This window comes from Amblyraja radiata, chromosome 1, assembly GCF_010909765.2.
Source record: "Amblyraja radiata isolate CabotCenter1 chromosome 1, sAmbRad1.1.pri, whole genome shotgun sequence".
NCBI classification, from domain to species: Eukaryota; Metazoa; Chordata; class Chondrichthyes; order Rajiformes; family Rajidae; genus Amblyraja; species Amblyraja radiata.
In genome coordinates this window covers 152,577,423-152,598,513 of record NC_045956.1, presented here as the reverse complement: position 1 = coordinate 152,598,513, position 21,091 = coordinate 152,577,423, and the positions used below count along the sequence as shown (strand labels likewise).

Here is a 21,091-nt window from a genome sequence, read left to right as displayed (position 1 = left end):
ATGGTTCTGTAACTTAGTCGGCATGGGCTGTATTGCTTTCCCAGGCAGTACAGCTCTATGACGCCTTGACTCTTATAGATCAAGATAATGTTTCAGTTCGCAAAGGGGCCAAGCGCCAAAGAACATAGAATTAAGGAGGCTAACAAGCAACTGTAGGTGCTAAGAGACTGAAATGCACTGTCAATCCAACAAGTGAAGACAGATTTCATTGCATCGTTCAATATGGAGCAGCATAAATATATGAAAGTAAAGAACTTGCAGGGATTTGGAGAGAGGATGGAGCTTTAGGACAAGCTAGGCATTCTTCCATGCTATAACCATTCTGTGACAAAGGACAAAGGACATTTATTGTCACATACACCAATTGGTGCAGTGAAATTTGAGTTACCATTGCAGCACACAAATAACATAAACACAACATTATAGAATTTAATATTAAACATAAAAACATCCCCCCACAGAGAAATCAACGTCTCCCACTGTGAGGGAAGGCAACAAAGTTCAGTCATGTTTCTCTTGTTCACCCGTGGTCAGGGCCTATTGAGGCGTCTGCAGTCGCCGCAACAGCGGCCCGATGTTTCAGGCCCTCTCTCCGGGATGATCGGATGATCGGAGCTCCGGCGTCGGAACGGAAGAACACTCTCAGTTGCTTGCAGTTTCCGAATCGGCCGCTTCCTACCGGAGACCGCGGCTTCTGAAGTCTTGCTGCTTTCTAACCAGAAAGCACCAACCTCCATAGGGGTTGTTGCTTTCTGGTTATTCATCGATTTCAATGCTTAATGTGCACATCTGCACTGAAATCATTCTACAGGAATGGAGGAACGAGGTATCGTCAAAATTAATTCCTGCAAATGCCAAATTTTGAAATGGTGCTGTACAATTTGATCTGTAATAGTTTTTGATGTTGTTGGATTTCCTTTCCCAAATCTGTGCCATTGCTTTTTGATACCTTGTGCATGGTGAATTAGACACCAAATCCTGGAGTAACTCAATGGGTCAGGCAGCATCTCTGGAGAACATGGATAGTTTAGTTTAGTTTAGAGATACAGTGCGGAAGCAGGCCCTTCGGCCCACCGGGTACGCGCCGACCACCTGCACTTTAACCGAAGATTTCGGCGAAAACCCATGCAGGTCACGGGGAGAATGTATAAACTCCGTATAGACAGCACATGCAGCCAGAATCGAACCTGGGTCTCCGGCGCTGCATTCGCTGTAAGGCAGCAACTCTACTGCTGCGCCACTGTGACCGCTTTCGAGTCGGGAACCTTTCAAAAGAAGAAGAGTCTGAAGATAGTTCACGATCTCCAATGGACATGTTCTCCTGAGATGTTGACTGGCCAACTGAATTACCCCAACACTTTGTGTCTTTTTTGTATTAACCAGCATCTGCAGTCCATTGTGTCCAAGTGGTGAATTAGTGTTGGTTACATGAGAACTTATTCTCAATATTTTGCAGAGATGTGGAAAATGAATCAGACAGCAACATTCGGCACATCCAGCAAGAAGCCCACCGAGTGTTTCGGTCACGCCGGCACATTAGCGAAGACTTGGAGACCACTGATAATCGGGACGGTGGCGACGTAAGAAATCCAAGAATAGTTTTTCTTTGTAGTACAATCCGTTCTTCAGATATTAACTGTTCTCATTATTTACCGTGTTTTTGAAAGGCTGATTTAATGGCATTAATCGAAAATAAGTCTGGGTATGTTCTGCCCCAACCATTCACTTACCAACGAATACAAGACAAAGGAAAATTAATTGTGTGAGATTATATTGTTGAAAAATGTTCAAATGAGTTGTAACAAGAGATAGTGTTCAAAATAGCATTACAGGCTGACCATATTTGGAAATGCCCATTATAATTAAGTTCTATTTTTATGTTTAAAAGAAACTTTATCTTGTTTAAATGTGAATTAAACTAAATCTTCTAAATATTACTTTTACATTGAATAATAAATCAGCAACAAGGGGGTTATGGATAATTTTGGTTAAGTATTACGACTGCCATATTTTGCGCATCCCTTTTCAATATTTTGTGTTGCTATCACATTGACTTCCAGGTAATCATTATATCAAGTCTGTTTCTAATCAGCTTCATGTATTTTCTTTAATGCAATGAATGCACCAGCAACAAAGCTGAACAGCAAAAAAGAAAGAGATAATTCGTGCATTAATCAAGTATTTTTATGTCCTTTTACATAAAAGTCAGTGAAATCTAGTCTTTGCTGGAAGGCAGGAAATGAGAACACAAGGTTCAAGGCTTGGCCCAATACATACTGATGTTGTTTGAAGTATAAATATTGACCATGATCAATGGAAAATATTGTTGTTTTTCAAATAGTCATGTGAGATCTCTGAAATCATTTGAGGGGCTTTGCTCATACCAAAAATAGCATTCTAATGAGTGGTGCAATTATTTTGTATTATACTGAATTATCAGTGTGGATTAAATGTTTATTTTCTGGAGTGAGTTTAGTAATGTGTATATTAGATAAAATCATCAAGTTATCAGAGTAAGCCTGTGAGTTGCGTGACTCATTGTTCCTTCCAAGAGATCGAAACTCTGATTCAGATTTAATCTCTGCTACATACTGTTTATCTAAATATGCAACACTTAAAATCAGAAATAAATAGCTGTTCAGTAAAGCTAGAGTTAAGAAAGACAATTATGTGGCTTTTCTCAATATACCACAAAACAGCTTTACAAAGTGGATAGACATAGCGGGAAAGGCAGCATCTCTGGAAATAAGGAACGGGTGACGTTTCGGGTCGAGACTCTTCTTCAGACTTTACAAAGCATTACAAGCATTACAGCATTAAGCATTACAAAATGGTCCTTGTTCAAACATCCTGGGTGTACCTACCAGAGGGATTCATTGTATCGAAATGTGTCTGATCAACAGTGCCTGAGCATGACTGGGTAAAGAGAGAATTGCAGAGGTGTCCTTATCACATAAGTTGACAAAGCCAATAGATTGAGGCTGATTTAGAAAATCGGTGGGGGCCATCGTGAAATTATACCATGCCAGAAATAAATACCGCTCATCAGCAGAACAAAAAATACAAGAGATCCTCAGTGATTTAAAACATTCCCTCTTGAAGCTATTCTAGGTGTACTAGGCTGGAATAAGGTTGCCTGATTATTCTTCTTCCCCAGCCACACCTCCACCCAATTTCTGGGTCACAGTGATGGAGCTTCACACCTTTCCTCAGCACGTCATAGATGTGATGAGGAACTGAATTAAAGATGAAACCCATGTTTACCCACTGCATTATTTTGAGGTAGATAAAAATGCTGGAGAAACTCAGCGGGTGAGGCAGCATCTATGGAGTGAAGGAAAAGGTGACATTTCGGGTCAAGACCCTTCTTCAGATATTATTTTGAGGATTTGTTTTTAAATCTAGTGTGACTGCATGAATGAATTAAGTGACAATGACTTTAAAAAACAGTGTTTAGGATTATGTTGTCTGTACTAAAGTCTACTATGAATGCTATTTGGCATAACAAAGCAATGTTTGTATGTTTTATTGTATAGCCATGGGAAACCATCTCTGAAGAATCTTTTCTCGATGGTGATCAACTTTTCCAACCTTTACCCCCTCCTTCCACTCCACCAATTGCATCAGAGAGCAGCCCGCCAGACCTCTCTGATGAACTAAACAGGCGATTGCAAGTTGCTTCAGAGTTAAATGGGGAAGAACATGGTCCACATCCAGTGAGTATTTATATTTCAGCAATGGAGTTATGTCCATTGGTGTACATATGGTGTACATATAGCTGCTAAATTTGTATAAGATAATTATAAGCAGTTGAATAAGGGGTAGGAATTAATAAGCTTTGGCTTCTTCCTGCTCCTTTTCGGACACATACGATTTCATTTATTTATAGATATTGTTTATGACACTTTATAAGTATTCTTGTTTTGTTTTGTATGCTGTTTCACACTTGCTTTTTATTCTGTTCGAAATAAAGAATCAAACAAATAAATAAATAAATAGATAAATAAATAAATCTATCACATCACACTTATCGACAAATTATTTATTGTATTGAATAACAATGAACTGGAGATGCTGATTTATATCAAAGATAGACACAAAATCCTGGAGAAACTCAGCAGGTCAGGCAGCATCTCTGGAGAAAATGGATAGGTGATGTATTGGGTTGGGACCCTTCTTCAGACTTATTGTAGGGGGGAGGAACTGGAAGCAAGAAAAGGACAGGTGTCCTGCTGCCAGCCCAGGACAAATCAGGGCTGGCAGCAGATGACATCAGGCAAGGTGGTTCGGAACAGCGTGATCTCAAGAGAGATACATCATTGTAAACTGTAGAACCGGTTAAGTGACCTTTAATAGAGAGAGCAGACAGTGGAGTGTTTGTTTAAGTTGCCTAAAATTAGAGAATTCAACGTTCGTACTGCTGGGTTGTAAGCTACCCAAGCGAAATATGAGGTGCTGTTCCCTCAATTTGCATGTGGCCTCACTCTGGGAATGGAGTCCATAAGTTGGGTGCAGGAGGTAGCCCCGATATTGTCGTCGATGTAGCGGGGAAAGAGTTGGGGGATTGTACCAGCATATTTCCGGAATAAGGACTGTTCGACGTAACCAACAAAAATGCAGGCGTAATTGGGGCCCATGCAAGTGCCCATCGCTGCACCTTTAACTTGGAGATAATTAGAAGAGTCAAAACAGAAGTTGTTGAGGGTGAGGACAAGTTCCCCTATGCGGAGGAGAGTGTTAATTGAGGGAAATTGGTTGGGTCTTTGCTCCAGGAAGAAATGGGGCCTTGAGCCCATCCTGGTGAGAGATGGGGATGTAGAGGAACTGGATATCCATGGTAAAGATGAGTGAACAGGGGCCCAGAGACTGAAAGATATTAAAGGGCTTGTGAGGTGTGTAAGTTTTAGGTAACTTATACAAACACTCCCCTGAATTCCACAAAGAATTAAGAACAAATTTGAAGATGTTTTAGAACGATGATGTTTTAGACCATTTAGAACGGAGATGGGGAAAAACTTTTTCACCCAGAGAGTTGTGAATCTGTGGGATTATCTGCCTCAGAAGGCAGTGGATGTCGATTCTCTGGATGCTTTCAAGAGAGAGTTTGATAGAGCTCTTAAAGATAGCAGAGTCAGGGGATATGGGGAGAAGGCAGGAACAGGGTACTGATTGTGGATGATCAGCCATGATCACAATGAATGGCGGTGCTGGCTCAAAGGGCCGAATGGCCCCCTCCTGCACCTATTGTCTATTGCCTATTATTGTCTAATGTTTTCAATTGTTGTTATATGTGTATGGATCAAACAACCATCTCCCTGTCTTTTGGTTCTATATTTGCAATAACCATATAACCATATAACAATTACAGCACAGAAACAGGCCATCTCGGCCCTACAAGTCCGTGCAGAACAATTATTTTCCCTTAGTCCCACCTGCCTGCACTCATACCATAACCCTCCATTCCCTTCTCATCCATATGCCTATCCAATTTATTTTTAAATGATACCAACGAACCTGCCTCCACCACTTCCACTGGAAGCTCATTCCACACCGCTACCACTCTCTGAGTAAAGAAGTTCCCCCTCATGTTACCCCTAAACTTCTGTCCCTTAATTCTGAAGTCATGTCCTCTTGTTTGAATCTTCCCTATTCTCAAAGGGAAAAGCTTGTCCACATCAACTCTGTCTATCCCTCTCATCATTTTAAAGACCTCTATCAAGTCCCCCCTTAACCTTCTGCGCTCCAGAGAATAAAGACCTAACTTATTCAACCTTTCTCTGTAACTTAGTTGTTGAAACCCAGGCAACATTCTAGTAAATCTCCTCTGTACTCTCTCTATTTTGTTGACATCCTTCTTATAATTGGGCGACCAAAATTGTGCACCATACTCCAGATTTGGTCTCACCAATGCCTTGTACAATTTTAACATTACATCCAAGCTTCTATACTCAATGCTCTGATTTATAAAGGCTAGCATACCAAAAGCTTTCTTTACCACCCTGTCTATATGAGATTCCACCTTCAAGGAACTATGCACGGTTATTCCCAGATCCCTCTGTTCAACTGCATTCTTCAATTCCCTACCATTTACCATGTACGTCCTATTTTGATTTGTCCTGCCAAGGTGTAGCACCTCACATTTATCAGCATTAAACTCCATCTGCCATATTTCAGCCCATTCTTCCAAATGGCCTAAATCACTCTGTAGACTTTGGAAATCCTCTTCATTATCCACAACACCCCCTAACTTGGTATCATCTGCATACTTACTAATCCAATTTACCACACCTTCATCCAGATCATTGATGTACATGACAAACAACAAAGGACCCAACACAGATCCCTGAGGCACCCCACTAGTCACCTGCCTCCAACCCGACAAACAGCCATCCACCATTACCCTCTGGCGTCTCCCATTCAGCCACTGTTGAATCCATCTTGCGACTCCTGCATTTATACCAAACAGTTGAACCTTCTTAACCAACCTTCCATGAGGGACCTTGTCAAAGGCCTTACTAAAGTCCATATAGACAACATCCACTGCTTTACCCTCGTCAATTTCCCTAGTAACCTCTTCAAAAAATTTAAGAAGATTAGTCAAACATGACCTTCATGGCACAAATCCATGTTGACTGTTCCTAATCAGACCCTGTTTATCCAGATGCTTATATATATTATCTCTAAGTATCTTTTCCATTAATTTGCCCACCACTGAAGTCAAACTAACAGGTCTATAATTGCTAGGTTTACTCATAGAACCCTTTTTAAACAATGGAACAACATGCGCAGTACACCAATCCTCGGGGACTATCCCCGTTTCTAATGAAATTTTAAATATTTCTGTCATAGCCCCGGCTATTTCTACACTAACTTCCCTCAACGTCCTAGGGAATATCCTGTCAGGACCTGGAGACTTATCCCCTTTTATATTTTTCAAAAGTGTCAGTACTTCTTTTACTTTGAAACTCATGTAATCCATAGCTACTCTACTAGTTTCCCTTACCGCACATAATTCAATATCCTTCTCCTTGGTGAATACCGAAGAAAAGAAATTGTTCAATATCTCCCCCATCTCTTTTGGCTCTGCAGATAGCTGTTCACTCTGTCTCTCCAATGGACCAATTTTATCCCTCGTTATCCTTTTGCTATTAATATAGCTGTAGAAACCCTTTGGATTTACTTTCACCTTACTTGCCAAAGCAACCTCATATCTTCTTTTAGCTTTTCTAATTTATTTCTTAAGATTCTTTTTACATTCCTTATACTCCTCAAGCACCTCATTTACTCCATGCTGCCTATAAATATTGTAGATCTCCCTCTTTTTCCGAACAAGATGTCCAATTTCTCTTGAAAACCAGGGCTCTTTTCAATTTTTACTGTTTCCTTTCAACCGAACAGGAACAAAAAGATTCTGTACTCTTAAAATTTCCCCTTTAAATGTCCTCCATTTCTCTTCTACATCCTTCCCATAAAACAAAATGTCCCAGTTCACTCCTTATTTTAAATCATTTCGCATCTCATCAAAGTTAGTCTTTCTCCAATCAAAAATCTCAACCCTAGGTCCAGTTCTGACCCTCTCCATAATTATATTGAAACTAATGGTATTGTGATCACTGGACCCGAAGTGCTCCCCAACGCATACCTCCGCCACCTGTCCCGTCTCATTTCCTAACAGGAGGTCCAGCAATGCCCCTCCTCTAGTAGGTACCTCTATGTATTGCTGCAAAAAACTATCCTGCACACATTTTACAAACTCCAAACCATCCAGCCCATTTACAGAATATGTTTCCCAGTCTATATGTGGAAAGTTGAAATCTCCCACAATCACTACCTTGTGCTTACTACTAATATCTCCTTACATATTTGCTCTTCCAATTCTCGATCCCCATTTGGCGGTCTATAATACACCCCTATAAGTGTTGCTACACCTTTCCCACTTCTCAGTTACACGCAAATAGCCTCCCTAGATGAGCCTTCCAATCTATCCTGCCAAAGCACTGCTGTAATATCTTCCCTGACTAGCAATGCAACACCTCCACCTCTTGCCCCTCCAATTCTATCACACCTGAAGCAACGAAATCCTGGAATATTTAGTTTCCAATCACAGCCCTCCTGCAACCATGTTTCACTGATCGCCACAACATCATACTTCCAGGTGTCTATCCAGACTCTAAGCTCATACACCTTTCTTACAATGCTCCTAGCATTAAAATATGCACATTTAAGAAACCCCCCGCCTCTTATTCTCTGTTTATTTCCTTTTTCTTCTTTCTCCTCTTGTGTCCGAGTGCTTCCCTTTTCTGCTTCCTGCCTCCCATTCTGTCTACTAGCTTTCTCTATTTGAGTCCCTCGCCCCAACCATTCTAGTTTAAAGTCTCCCCAGTAGCCTTTACAAATTTCCCCGCCAGGATATTGGTCCCCCTCGGGTTCAAGTGCAACCCATCCTTTCTGTACAGGTCCCACCTTCCCCAAAAGAAGTCCCAATGATCCAGAAACTTGAATCCCTGCCCTCTGCACCAGTCTTTCAGCCACGCATTTATCCTCCACCTCGCTCCATTCCTACTCATCACTGTCGCAATGATAAATGTAATATAATGGAATTTCTTTTAAACCCACATGCTATAAATTGAGAAATTGATGGTACACTCTATGTGGTGAAGATGCTTCCCCAGTGTTGGGGATAGGTTTCAGAGCATGTGGAACTGATGAAGAAATAACAATAATGTGTGACCAGGTTGGGTAGAGAGAGATAGAACACTATCTGTGTTCTTCAGCAGTTGTTTCCCTTTTGCATTTGGGGGCTAGAGGTTACAGATTTGGGTCCTGCAAGACAAAAATACAGTGCTAAAGGAATATTGTGATTCTTTAATAAAAATCTTATATTAACCTAGTTCATATTCCTTCTTACATTTCTCAGAGCGAATCTCTTACAAGGATACGTTCCTATAGTGTAACAGATGGTATTGAAGATGAAGTTCAAGCCTCAATGGTAAATACGTTTATATCATTTTTTTCTCTCGTGTGCCTCTTTGTTCATTACTTTAAATTTCGAGACTTCTCTGCGAACCTTACCTTCTTGCAATTTCTCAGTTTGCGTTGACATTCTTTCACCTCCATCTTCTCCAAGAAAGTGAATAAATCTAAACCAAACTCATGCAGATACTGGAACTGAACTGACAGTTGCAAATGCTCATTCAATTGAGGCAGCATCTGTAGGAAGAGTAAAGTAGGTTATTAACCTGAAACATTAACCTTGTTTCTTCCCCACTTTTCTTGCCTTTAGTCCTCATGGGTTTGTCAATGCACTTGACGTATGACTCTGGGTTATTGGCATAAAAACTTTACAAGCTTTTGGCTCTTTCTCTTTCAGGTAAACAGACTACTGCACAATGTTGCAAATCTGTTACTTGGTGTGATGGAATATTAGCTGTGTGGGTTGAGGACTATATCAAGAATGATATTTTGATCATTATTTGTCTCCCATTTCAGGTAGAATTGAAGATCTCAGGATATTGATTCTTAAGGCACTGTTTTGTTTTGGCAGCTTTTATTTAGCTAACAGACAAATTTTGAACCGCAGCACTTTTCATCATTTCAGTTGAGTCCCAAATAGATTTACATGCACTAAGTCCAGGTTCGAATGATGGCTTCAGTGATTGCAACGAAACTCTCTTAATTTCATCCTCAGGATTTAGGTGGTATTGGACGTGTGGATTTTTGGGACTATGGATGTTGCATACATTACACCAACTTTTTTTAAATTTCACTTATTTTTAAATGTTACACTGAAATGAACCTTGGTGAATGAGGGAAACAGACAGAACCCAGTGAGTTTCGGCTTGTCAAAGAGGCTGAATAAATACAAGCATTTCAGACCATGACCCACACTTCAGACACCGTCTGCCTGTCCAGACCCTAGCTCTTGCCGTAAACCCCGCCATGTCCCTGACTCCTGGTGTTCCCGATCCTAACTCCTGCTCCACAGCCAGCTCACAAGCCCATTAATACCCTACTGACTATGCAAATGGACAGATCCGCATAGAGCAAGTCCACACGTATTGAGGGCAGTGCACTAATGGTGCCAGGTGTCCAATCATTGAGATTGCTGAACAAGCAGGTAGTAGACTGTCAGGGGTTTACTCCAAAGATTGACACAAAATGCTGCAGTAACTCAGCGGGTCAGGCAACATCTCTGGGGAAAAATAATGGGTAATGTTTTGACGAGACCCTTCTTCAGACTGAACTGAAAGCTAATTTTCAAGAGAGAGTTAGATTTAGCTCTTAGTGCTAAAGGAATCAAGGGATATGAGGAAAAAGCAGGAACGAGGTAATGATTTTAGATAATCAGCCATGATCATATTAAATGGCAGTGCTGACTCGAAGGTCCGTATGGCCTACTACTGCACCTATTTTTCTATGTTTTCTGTAACATCTATAATAATCGAGCTGTATGGAACGAGCTTTAGTCGGAGGTAGTTGAGGCACGTGCTATCACAACATTTAAGAAACATTTGGACAGGTACATGGATAAGACAGGTTTAGAGGGATATGGGCCAAATGCAGGCAGGCGTGACTAGTGTAGATGGAGCATGTAGGCCGGTGTAGGCAAGTTGGGCCAAAGGGCCTGTTTCCATGCTGCAAGACTCTATGACTCTAAACAACAAAAAGTTCAATACATAAAAACAAAAATGACAACATAGTGCAGACAAAATAAAGCCAAGTCCCGAGTGCAATCAAGGTAGTTCAGGGTTGAGTTGGAGTTCAGAGTGTTAAGCAGCCTGATGGTTGCTGGGTAAAAGCTGCTCTAGCACCTGGATATTATAGTTTTCAGACTTCACTACATTGTTCCAGATGGCAGGAGTGAAATGAGTGCATGGCCAGCGTGGTGTGGGTCCTTGATGCCTTTTTTTAGGCCATGCTTCCTGTATATCCCTTCAATGGCGGGGAGGTCAGTAACTGTGATGAACCAGGCAATGTTTGCCACTTCGTGAAACTTCCTTCATTCCTGGATGTTTCAGTTGCTGACCCAGGCTGATGCAACCAATCAATATGCACACTACCATACACCTGTGGAAGTTCAAGTAACTATTCGTCGATAGTCTAAGGAAGTAGAGGCATTGATGAGCTTTTTTTATGATTATATCAATGTGCTGGTTCCAGGACAATCTTCAGACATATGCTTGCCCAGAAACTTGAAGTTGTTGACTTTCTCCACCCCCAACCCGTCGAAGACAGCTTTGTGAATCCTCAGCCTACCTCTTTTAAAGCCAACAAGCTGCTCCTTGGTCTTTCTGGTGCTGAGAGCAAGGTTGTTGTTCTGGCACCATTCAATCAGATGATCGATCTCCCTCTTATAGTCTGACTCACCATTACCCATAATTCGTCCAACAAAAGTGGTGTCATCAACGACTTTAAAGATAGAGTTGGAACTGTGTCGGGCTACACAGTCATTAATTAGAGCAGGAGGCTGAGCAAAGAGCCTTGAGGTCCGTGCTGATGGTTATCGAGGAGGAAGTGTTGCTGCCATTTCATACCGATTCTGTTCTGTTGATGAGGAAGTAGAGAAACCTGTTGCAAAGGGATGCTTGAGAAATCTCTGTTCCCTGTGGTAGGTAACAAGTTTGAAGAAGATGATGGTATCAAACGACATGCTGCCATCGATGAACAACAGCCTGGCATATGTGTTTTTATTTTCCAAGTGGTCCAGTTCAGATGGGAGAGCCAACGAGATCACATCTTCCATCGATATACTGTGGCAGTAGGCAAATTGTAGTGGGTCCAAGTTCTTGTTGAGGTAGGAGTTGATTTGCGCCATAACCAACCTCTCAAAGTATTTCATCACCAAGGACGTTAGTGCCATCGGTTGGTGGTCATTGAGGCACGTCACCTTGCTCTTCTTGGGCACCCATGTTATTGATGCCCTTTTAAAGCAGATGGGAACCTCTGACCTCCGTAATGAGAGGTTGAAGATGTCCGCAAAAATTCCAACCAGTTGGTCTGCACCGGTTTTGAAAACGCAACCAGGTACACCATCAGGTCCAGACACTTTCCAAGGTTTAACCTTCTTGAAGGATCTTCTGACCGTTGGGGGCTATGGGGGCCCCAAGAAGAGTTCTCTTCAATGTTCTCCCTATTGAAGCATGTGTAGAATGCATTGAGTGATGCCTCGCTGTCACTTGAGCTGCTGCCTGGTTTTGCCTTGTAGAAGATTATGCTATGCAAGCCCTTCCACAGCTACCAAGCATTTGTTTATTGTTTAGTTAAATGTTTTAGTTGGAGGGAACATTTCTTCATCTGCTATTGCAGGCCATGCCAACAATCTTGACAATTTAAAAACATTGATGATGAATTAAAGCAAAAAGTTATCTGTGTACATATGGAAATTGATACCATGCTGTTGGATCATGTTGCTGAGGGGGGAGCATTTGATGAAAAATAGGAGCAGGATAGACAAGTATAGATCAGTGGTGAATTAGATTTAACATTCTGGGCTTGGGAAAAAATGACATTGATGTGGGTTACGACTGGGCCGATAAAAATAGATCCAGGCGAGTCACCCCAAGCAACTGGATGATGTAGTGTTGTCAAAAGATGTAGTCAATTGTGGTTTAGACTGCAGATACCTGAAACCTTCAAGCAATACCCCTGGCATTCCACCATTTCTGCTGGGCTGCAGATTTTGTTTTAATGGCGTGCTCGATAAGTATTGAAGCCATTGTTATTTTGTAATGTTATGCATTGAGAAAGCTACAGTAAAGCCAGTAAGCATAGAGCTCAAAAAGACTTTCCATAGCATTGATCTTAGACAGAATAATTTGTAAAATGTTGCAGTTGGGAATGAAATGAAATGCCTAACCGATTGGCATTTATGATCAAAGGAAACTCATACTTTTTACATAGTCTCTGGTTATATTTGTTCTTTTTTGCAAATTTTTTTTTTTGCAACAAAGCTTCAGCACAATGTAGCATTTGGTAGCTTTGTTTGCTCTTGTATATTATGTTCTATTTTGTAAAGAGAAAGAGCAAAGAATAGACATCAGAGAATTTGCCTGCTGCTTTCAAGTTAATATTTCACCATCCCCTCTATCAACTGTTTGATACCTTGAAACAATTTCAGAAACTTCGCCACATAGTATTCTGCAGTAATTAATAATGTCATCAGAGCTTTAGTAGGTTTATTTTTGTTGGTTCTCCTCTGCGCATACTAAATTGTGGTGGTTTTGATGAGCTTTACATTACTTACTTTGGACCAGGTGGCACCACTCAAATTTCAGTTTGTGAACTCGAGCATTCTATTGGCATCAAATATCAGGGAACATATTTTTTACAAGTTTCCCTTGAGTTTAAATGGAAAGTTGTCAAAGGGTCACTGAGCTGAAAACTTCATATGCAGTGTTTATTTTGACACTTTGGTTACAAAATCATTCTCTGTTCAAAATGTGATTTTTTTTTTTTTGCTTTCAAATTTCTTCCTCTCTTTGAACTGCTTTCTTGAAATAAATTCTAAAATAATTCTTCAAATACTCTCAGCACAGTAATCAACTCGCTGAACTCTTAGCCTTGAATACATTCTATTTTTATTGCACTACAGAGTTTTGTTTGGTAAAGTTTAAAAATAGTGTATGGTTTATCAGCAGACCACCCAATCCCGACGACCTCGTTCTTCAACTGTTACTGGCATTGAACAACAGAATGAAACCACGGTAATTCATTATGTCTAGTTTATTAATTTACTATATAATCTAGTTATTGAGTTTCAGTACATGGATCCCTTTTGAGAATAAATTATTTGCTTATCATTCCTTTGCCTTATTTTAGCCTTTCATATTTTTTTTGTCGTCTTGATCAAGTACGTATCACTATGATTATGTAGGTCACTGGAAATAAACTGAATCACAGTTAGTTACATCAAGTGTGAATGAGTATGATGTAATTCAAAGGCTATTTCTAAACCATTGCTAAGGAATTTGAATAATTATATAGGGGCTTGCTGCTGGAACAAAAATTCTTCAAATTCAGCATTGTAAAGAAGAGAACTTTAATTGAAGTATTCGCAAAGATTAAGAAAGCAGTGTAGCAATTTCGAGATTCTGAGTTTGTATATTCTACAACTTTGTGATGAGAGGAGCATCTGAATAAACCAATGGATGGGAATGTGTCCATTCAGTCTCACTGGCCAGGGAAGGTGATAATAATTTGATCTCAACACAAATTGTTTGATCCCCGCCAATGTGCAGAACAGGACTTTGAACCTATCCAAACCGAGTTGAAATAAATAAGACAGATTTAAAAAAAAGAGGAGCAACAATAGGAACTACATCTACAAACAAACACAACAAAAAGAAGAATTTGATTCTCCGTCCTTTGAAATTTACCATCGATGTTTTTTAAAATATGTTCAATGTTTTCCACATAAGATTTTTGGAGATCTATCTCTAATAGGGAGATTATGGATGAGGAGTCATCTCTACTGATAGGTGGTTTCATTTAATTATACATCTGCTTATTTATATCCATTATTCCCAAGCAATGATAATCAATATGGATGCCATGGTACCATAGGAAGGGACGTCATCTGTCAACTCATTAAATTTTATTATGTAGAGGCCAATTTGAGGGTAGCCACTTTGTGTATGAAACAAATTTACAAGTACTTTTTTTTTCACTTGATCTCATCTCCATCCATGTCAATGGGATTCTTTTATAAGGTGCATTTTGGACTTCCAGCACTGCAGATGTAAGAATGGAAATATAGTTCTGGGCAGAGTTATCAGAGCTTCGTTGTCATATTTATCAATTTAAAACCTTTCTCTTTTGTTAAACTATGATTGTCAAGGCTGTAAAATAATTGCAGATGCGGAAGTGGATCAGAGTAAATTTAATTTATTCATTACAGTGGCAATTAAATTAGCTAATTTTACCTCCATTAAATTTGGCTGCTTCATGGCATCTTAATCTGAACAGTTCAGGTGTGCGTTTTGAAATTATTTTTTGCTGCTGAACTGTACCCTTGGATCCAACTGTATGAGTATCAGCCTGCCTTGCAGCTTTGTTTTTGTTTTACTTTAGAAATGCCAATTGAAGGTACTAGGACCAAATGTTTCAATGCAGCTTTTTCATCAGAGGTGGCAAAGATTAAATTTCCAATTAGGCAGTGAATGGGAAAATGCTGTATCGGCAGCACTGCTTTGCGACATTCCTCAAATTTAGTTTTGTGTGCATTTCTAAAGGAAATTATCACCAGCTTTCTGCCCTTTGACTACACTCATCTCACTCAAGGGTTTATGTATTGTTTCTAACACTTTTTGTACATTTCTGAACAGGACAATGGAACAACACTTCTTCACCGATTATCTTCTTATTCACAAATTATATTCAATTGCCAACCTTTCTTTCTATTTTACCTATCTTCCTTTCATTAATGTTATTCTGGACTTTTCTGTATTGTTCATTCGGTCAAAATTTTCTTTTTCCTACCTTTTTTGCTCGGTACTTCAAAATATTAACGTTTTGCACTATAACATCATATACATTTATTTTTACTTGGAGATTACATTCCTTTGAGGTCACAGCTCTGAAACTGATTGCTGCCTTCAATGTTCTTTTTTTTAAACATCATCTCTGCATGCCTTACCAACCTTATTTTCTGAGTTTATCTCAACTTTTCTTCTATTCTCATCATCTTGGGTCACTTCATGATCTTCAAAATATGTTTTGCTGTTAACATTTTGGATACTTGGGATAGCTGAGAAATTGATAATATTTCCAAGCCTAGTTAAGGGTAGATTTATTACAAACAATCAAAATGATCAGTATTTTCCATTATCCATTGGAAGAAACATTCTTACTTAGAGAGAGCTGATATCCAGTGGACAAAGAATGGAAGTAAACAGCACAATTTTGTGGATTGGGGAGAGAAAATGGGATATAAGAAATACATTTGCACAGTGAATTATTATGACTCACAATTTTCCAACTAAAGGTGCTGGAAGTTGATTCATCCACATGTTTCAAAAGAGAATTGGATGTGCTTTTGAAAAAGAGACAACATAGGAAGAGGGAATTAATTTGATTTTTCAAAGCCTGTCCAGACTTGATGAGCATAATAGCTCTCTCTGTGCTGCCATGTTCCCCATGAATATAAAAGTTTGAATTGCAATAAAAGCTTGCCATTTTGATGCAATTTCACTTTCGGCTGATCATTACCGGTAACCTAAATATTGTGTGTGAAAACTTGCTTATATATTGGCTGCCCTGGCTGCGTCTCTGGTGAAAGTAACCACATTGCCAACCTGCTGTGAAATGAAAAATAATCATATTTCGCCCCTTTATTTTTGGTGACTTTGAAAATTGTAAAACATTACTAAATATGATCCCGTTCAAAAGTTATTTGTAGGAGGTTTTTCTCCATTAAAATCTGTGAATTGTTAGGAATTGCACTTTGCTGCTTCAAACTGAAGATACTCTCAAAAAGATGGAATACATGAAAAACTTTGAGTCAGAGTAATTGTTAATACTTTAGATGTTACTGGGCACAATGCCACTTTGAAGTTAGTCCAGTTTCAACCACTTGATTGAGAAAAATCCCAAACCCTAGATATATACTAAAGTGGTGATTATCAATATTCTTTTGAGCTCAATAGTTTTTGAAAGGTAAACTATTTCACTGTACTTTATCAGTACCCTGCCAGTTTTTGTATTTTTCAAATGCGGATTAATTTGTTTGCAAGTTTATGTTGGAAAGAGACTATCAAGTATGATCTTTAATCAAAAGTGATAAATACAGGAAGTTAATTTCTTTTGCGTAATACTTTAACTGTAGATGAGAAGAAACTCGGAAATCAGAAAATATTATGGAAATAAATGAATAAAATGAAGTTTAATTATAATTGATTATTATTGGAAGTCAAAAATTAGTTTATTTGGAATCTATAAAGAGATGCATGTCAGTTTTGGTTTTATTGGCATATTCAAAATGCTATTAATTTACTATCATTCAGCTCTGAATAGACAAGCATACACTTTAAACTTGCATATTAACAAATTCAATCATCTTGCACAAGCAGTCAGCGGCAGCCTACATGCTCACAACACCTGGCTTGCTACCAGGATGGGAAGAGCGGAAAGATGCAAAGGGACGTTCCTATTATGTAAACCATAACAACAGAACTACTACTTGGACACGCCCAATTGTGCAGGTACGAAGACTGCCCTACCGCTCTACAGAACGATGCCCCTGTCTTCTAGAATAACAAACCTTCTCTTTACGCAGAGCTTCTCGGTTGGCTCAGCCAGAGTTGTGCTGCTTTTCTCCTATGGAAGTTAATTTTCTAATCTATTATATTTGTGATCAGAACAATTGTCCGGTGTTAAGATAGTTGCCTGGATGGCATCTTCCAGTAATGTGGATGATGCTATCTGTGAGCACATAACCACTGTAAAGAAGTAGCCAACGTGCTTTGCTCCATGTGTGTAACCAATATGTTTCCATTTAAAACCTCGTTATTTGTTCTATTTTAGATTGTTTTAAACATTTGACGCAAAATCTTCACAACAGAAAATGTTAAATTCTTTGGTTTCTGATGATTTCTGTTGGCTTAAAACACTAGTTTTTACCAGTTTTTCTCGCATGCTCGGCAGTGGATGGTCACTGAGCGGTGGATGTACCACTCGTTGATCAATGTGATTGTTCGAAGCATAAAAGTGCTGATAAGTAGCATCTTCAGATGATCTTATGTTTTTTAGCTGTTGAGGGCAAAATCTAGGATTAAATTATGGATGTAATCATTTGAAAACAAAAATGTCCTGATCAATATTCATAATTTACAAATTGGAACAATATGCAAAATAAACTTTTTTAATATAAAAAAAATTCCTGGATCCCCAGCTTTTGCTTTTAATAGAAATATGCAGGAAAGTACTCAACTGCTTCATAACAAATGTAGTTTTGTTTGCCATCCTTGTGTGATAATATGATTTTCAACAGTTATTTAATCTGTAGCATACCAGTACTGTTTGTCATGATCAAAATCCTGGACCCAAAAACATTGTATGAACGCCTGCACTGCCTAGACGGCAATAATATTAAGAGCAAATAGAGGCAGGCAATAAATGCTGGCTTTGATTATAACGCCCAAAGTCAAAAAATGTTATTTTTCTGTCAAAGTTTGAAATATTCATAAATTTATTTCTGATAATTTGCTTGAAATTAAGTCTATTAAATTCTGAATACTTGACTTTTTAAGCCAACAAGTTATCAAAAAACAAACCTTGTTCTATTGCATTGATAGATAGCATGTGATATATATGAGCTGTATGTAATTTCTAAGATTTGACGTAAATAATACAGAGCATTTATGATAGTACTTTAACCTAAACATCAATGACAGTCTTCCTGAACCAACTACTAATTCCTTCTTCTTACTACCAGCATGCAGACGATGGTGCATCTACTACAGCAGCCAGCAACAGCCTTTTAAGCGAGCCTCAGATAAGGCGACCTCGCAGTCTCAGCTCACCCACTGTAACCCTATCAACCCCAATGGAGGTGAGAGTCGAACGTCTTCCACTTCCTCCAAGACTCTCGATCACCTTAACATTTCATTGTTTTGTTTCTTCCATTTATGTTTTCTACTTTCTTCAGCTAATACAGCCTTTCATTCCGCTCTTTATCCCTGCTAATCCACTTTCAATTCTTTACCTATAGCAATGATTATCTTCCTTCCTTTGTAAAACAGTTTTTGCATGTGCTATTTGTCCTAAAAATAACTTTTCTGATCTTCAGTTAATGAATATGACCAGTACACAGTGTCTGTGTAGTAGTCACACAAAATGCTAATATTCCCATGGCAACAATAACTTGCCTGAATGTATGCAATACTGTATATATTGGTTGTCATTTGATTTTGGTATTCAGGTATCTGATATCACTGACAATATATATTTTGGCCATTTATGACATTACTACACCTTAAATAATGATGTCCACTTTGGTATAATTTTTTGTAAGAAGGGGAGTACAGCAATATACTGTACAAAAAGCTTTGTGAACGCACATGATGGATTAACAAATGTATTTTTCTTTTAACAGGAATAATGTTTTTAGTACAGTGCAGTATTGAACCTAAAGCTTCCTATGCACTAAAGCTGAAACTATAATTTGTGGAGGAAAGAACTGCGGATGCTGGTTTAAATAGGAGGTAGACATGAAAAGCTGGAGAAACTCAAACGGGGCAGGCAGCATCTCTGGAGAGAAGGAATGGGTGAAGGAATGAATCTAGACCCTTCTTCAGACCCGTATCCAGAGATGCTGCCTATCCTGCTGAGCTACTCCAGCTTTTTGTGTTTACTATAATTTGTGGAATAGGTTTACATCACCTTTATTTAATGACCCTGAATTAAAATTATTTTTCTTATTCTAAAACTGCTCAATAGACAGGAGTAGGCCATTCGGCCCTTCGAGCCAGCACCGCCATACATCCCAATCAGTATCCCGTTCCTGCCTTCTCCCCATATCCCCTGACTTCGCTATCTTTAAGAGCCCTATCCAGCTCTCTCTTGAAAGCATCCAGAGAACCCGCCTCCACCGCCCTCTGAGGCAGAGAATTCCACAGACTCACCACTCTCTGTGAGTAAAAATGTTTCCTCGTCTCCGTTCTAAAAACGTATTTCCTCATCTCCGTTCTAAAAAAAGTGTTTCCTCGTCTCCATTCTAATGTTTCCTCATCTCCGTTCCTCGTCTCCGAACCTTTAAATTATTATTTTTTAAATACACCATACCACAAATTTTTTAATTACATTTTATTATTAACATTTCATCTAAAATGTCATTTAATATTTTAACATTTTCTAATTGACAAATTTCTTCTCTTAAAACATTGATTGATGAGAAAATGAGATGTATGTAGAGACTAATGAAAACAGCATTTTCTGAACAACTAGTCAGAAAACCTATCAATTATTTAAAATTAACTAAATCCTTGCAACGATTTTTTTTTGCCAATAATCACAATTTATACAGAACTTTAGATAATCAGAAAACAATTATGCAAATCAAATTATTATGTCTTAATGCACATGTTATTATCATTTATACCTGAGGCCCCTGCTGTTTCCAAACATAAAACATAGAATATAGTATGAATATTGAGGAGTGTGGATATCTGGTTTCTGAAAGTCGAGGCATGTGTGAATGGAAGCTCAAGGGCAACAGCCACTTATTTGACTCCGGAGGAGAAAATAATTTTTGGGTTGTTTGATCGTTACCAATGATGAGGTTGGGAAGATCCATCCAATATCTATCTGTTTGGAAATATATTTTCATTAAGGGTCTTGACAAATATGTAAGCTTCATAAGTTTAAGCAGTTATAATGTTGTATAAACAGGTCTTGACTATTGAAACCTTTAAAACCAAACACTTTTTTGGAACTTTTGAATCCAAATACATTTGTAGCCACCAATGCCACAACTACCTGGGTTGAATCCCAAGCGTCTTGTTTTGGCAAGGTAATTAGTTGAAAGAAAGTTATTATCATTACCTGGAAACATATTAATGTTGATCTATAAATACCAGGTTTTCCAAAATCAAAGCCCCATTTGAGATCTGCAAATGTAGATTAGTAGAAACAAAAGGTCGTGTTTCTATCATTTGAATGGTGGAATAATTTGGTGACTTTCATGTTTTTCTAGTCATTGCTGGAAATTGTTCTCAAACAAAATTCTAAAGGGCAGATTCAATATTGTTTACGTGGTAGTAATTGCCAGGTTGCTATGCAAACTCCTGCAGTAAAACTTTACAATAAACCTTGATTATTAATAATTGAAGAGGAGGCTTTAGTAGACCTGAGAGTATACAGTGGAAGCTACATGTATGGAGAAGTCGATAAGGATGAGAATGCGTTTACTTTTATGTTTGAATAGGATTTACAACAGCATGCTCATTGGTCCTCATCTGCAATTATACTACACAAGGGCTGAAGTTGCAGAATTATTCATCTGAAGTGGGATATTGTCCAGGTCCATGTTTCATGCAGGAATTCCGATAATTAAGAAAAAGCCAACCCCAATCCATTTAAATAGTTTGGATATATG

At 38.8% G+C, this 21,091-nt stretch overlaps 1 protein-coding gene across 11 annotated transcripts in view; it reads left to right on the top strand.

Moving 5' to 3' along the window:
* The window catches only part of nedd4l (NEDD4 like E3 ubiquitin protein ligase), a 399,262-nt gene that overhangs the window by 310,854 nt on the left and 67,317 nt on the right, over nt 1-21,091 (top strand). For 3 of the 11 annotated variants that reach the window (XM_033032911.1, XM_033032976.1, XM_033032985.1), the window contains 6 exons: nt 1,457-1,580; nt 3,537-3,716; nt 8,918-8,989; nt 13,635-13,703; nt 17,064-17,198; nt 18,431-18,547. In XM_033032911.1, the coding sequence (XP_032888802.1) occupies nt 1,457-1,580; nt 3,537-3,716; nt 8,918-8,989; nt 13,635-13,703; nt 17,064-17,198; nt 18,431-18,547 (697 nt within the window). The remainder of the gene's footprint in view (nt 1-1,456; nt 1,581-3,536; nt 3,717-8,917; nt 8,990-13,634; nt 13,704-17,063; nt 17,199-18,430; nt 18,548-21,091) is intronic. The other 8 variants (XM_033032994.1, XM_033032918.1, XM_033032933.1 and 5 more) reach the window with 7 other exon arrangements.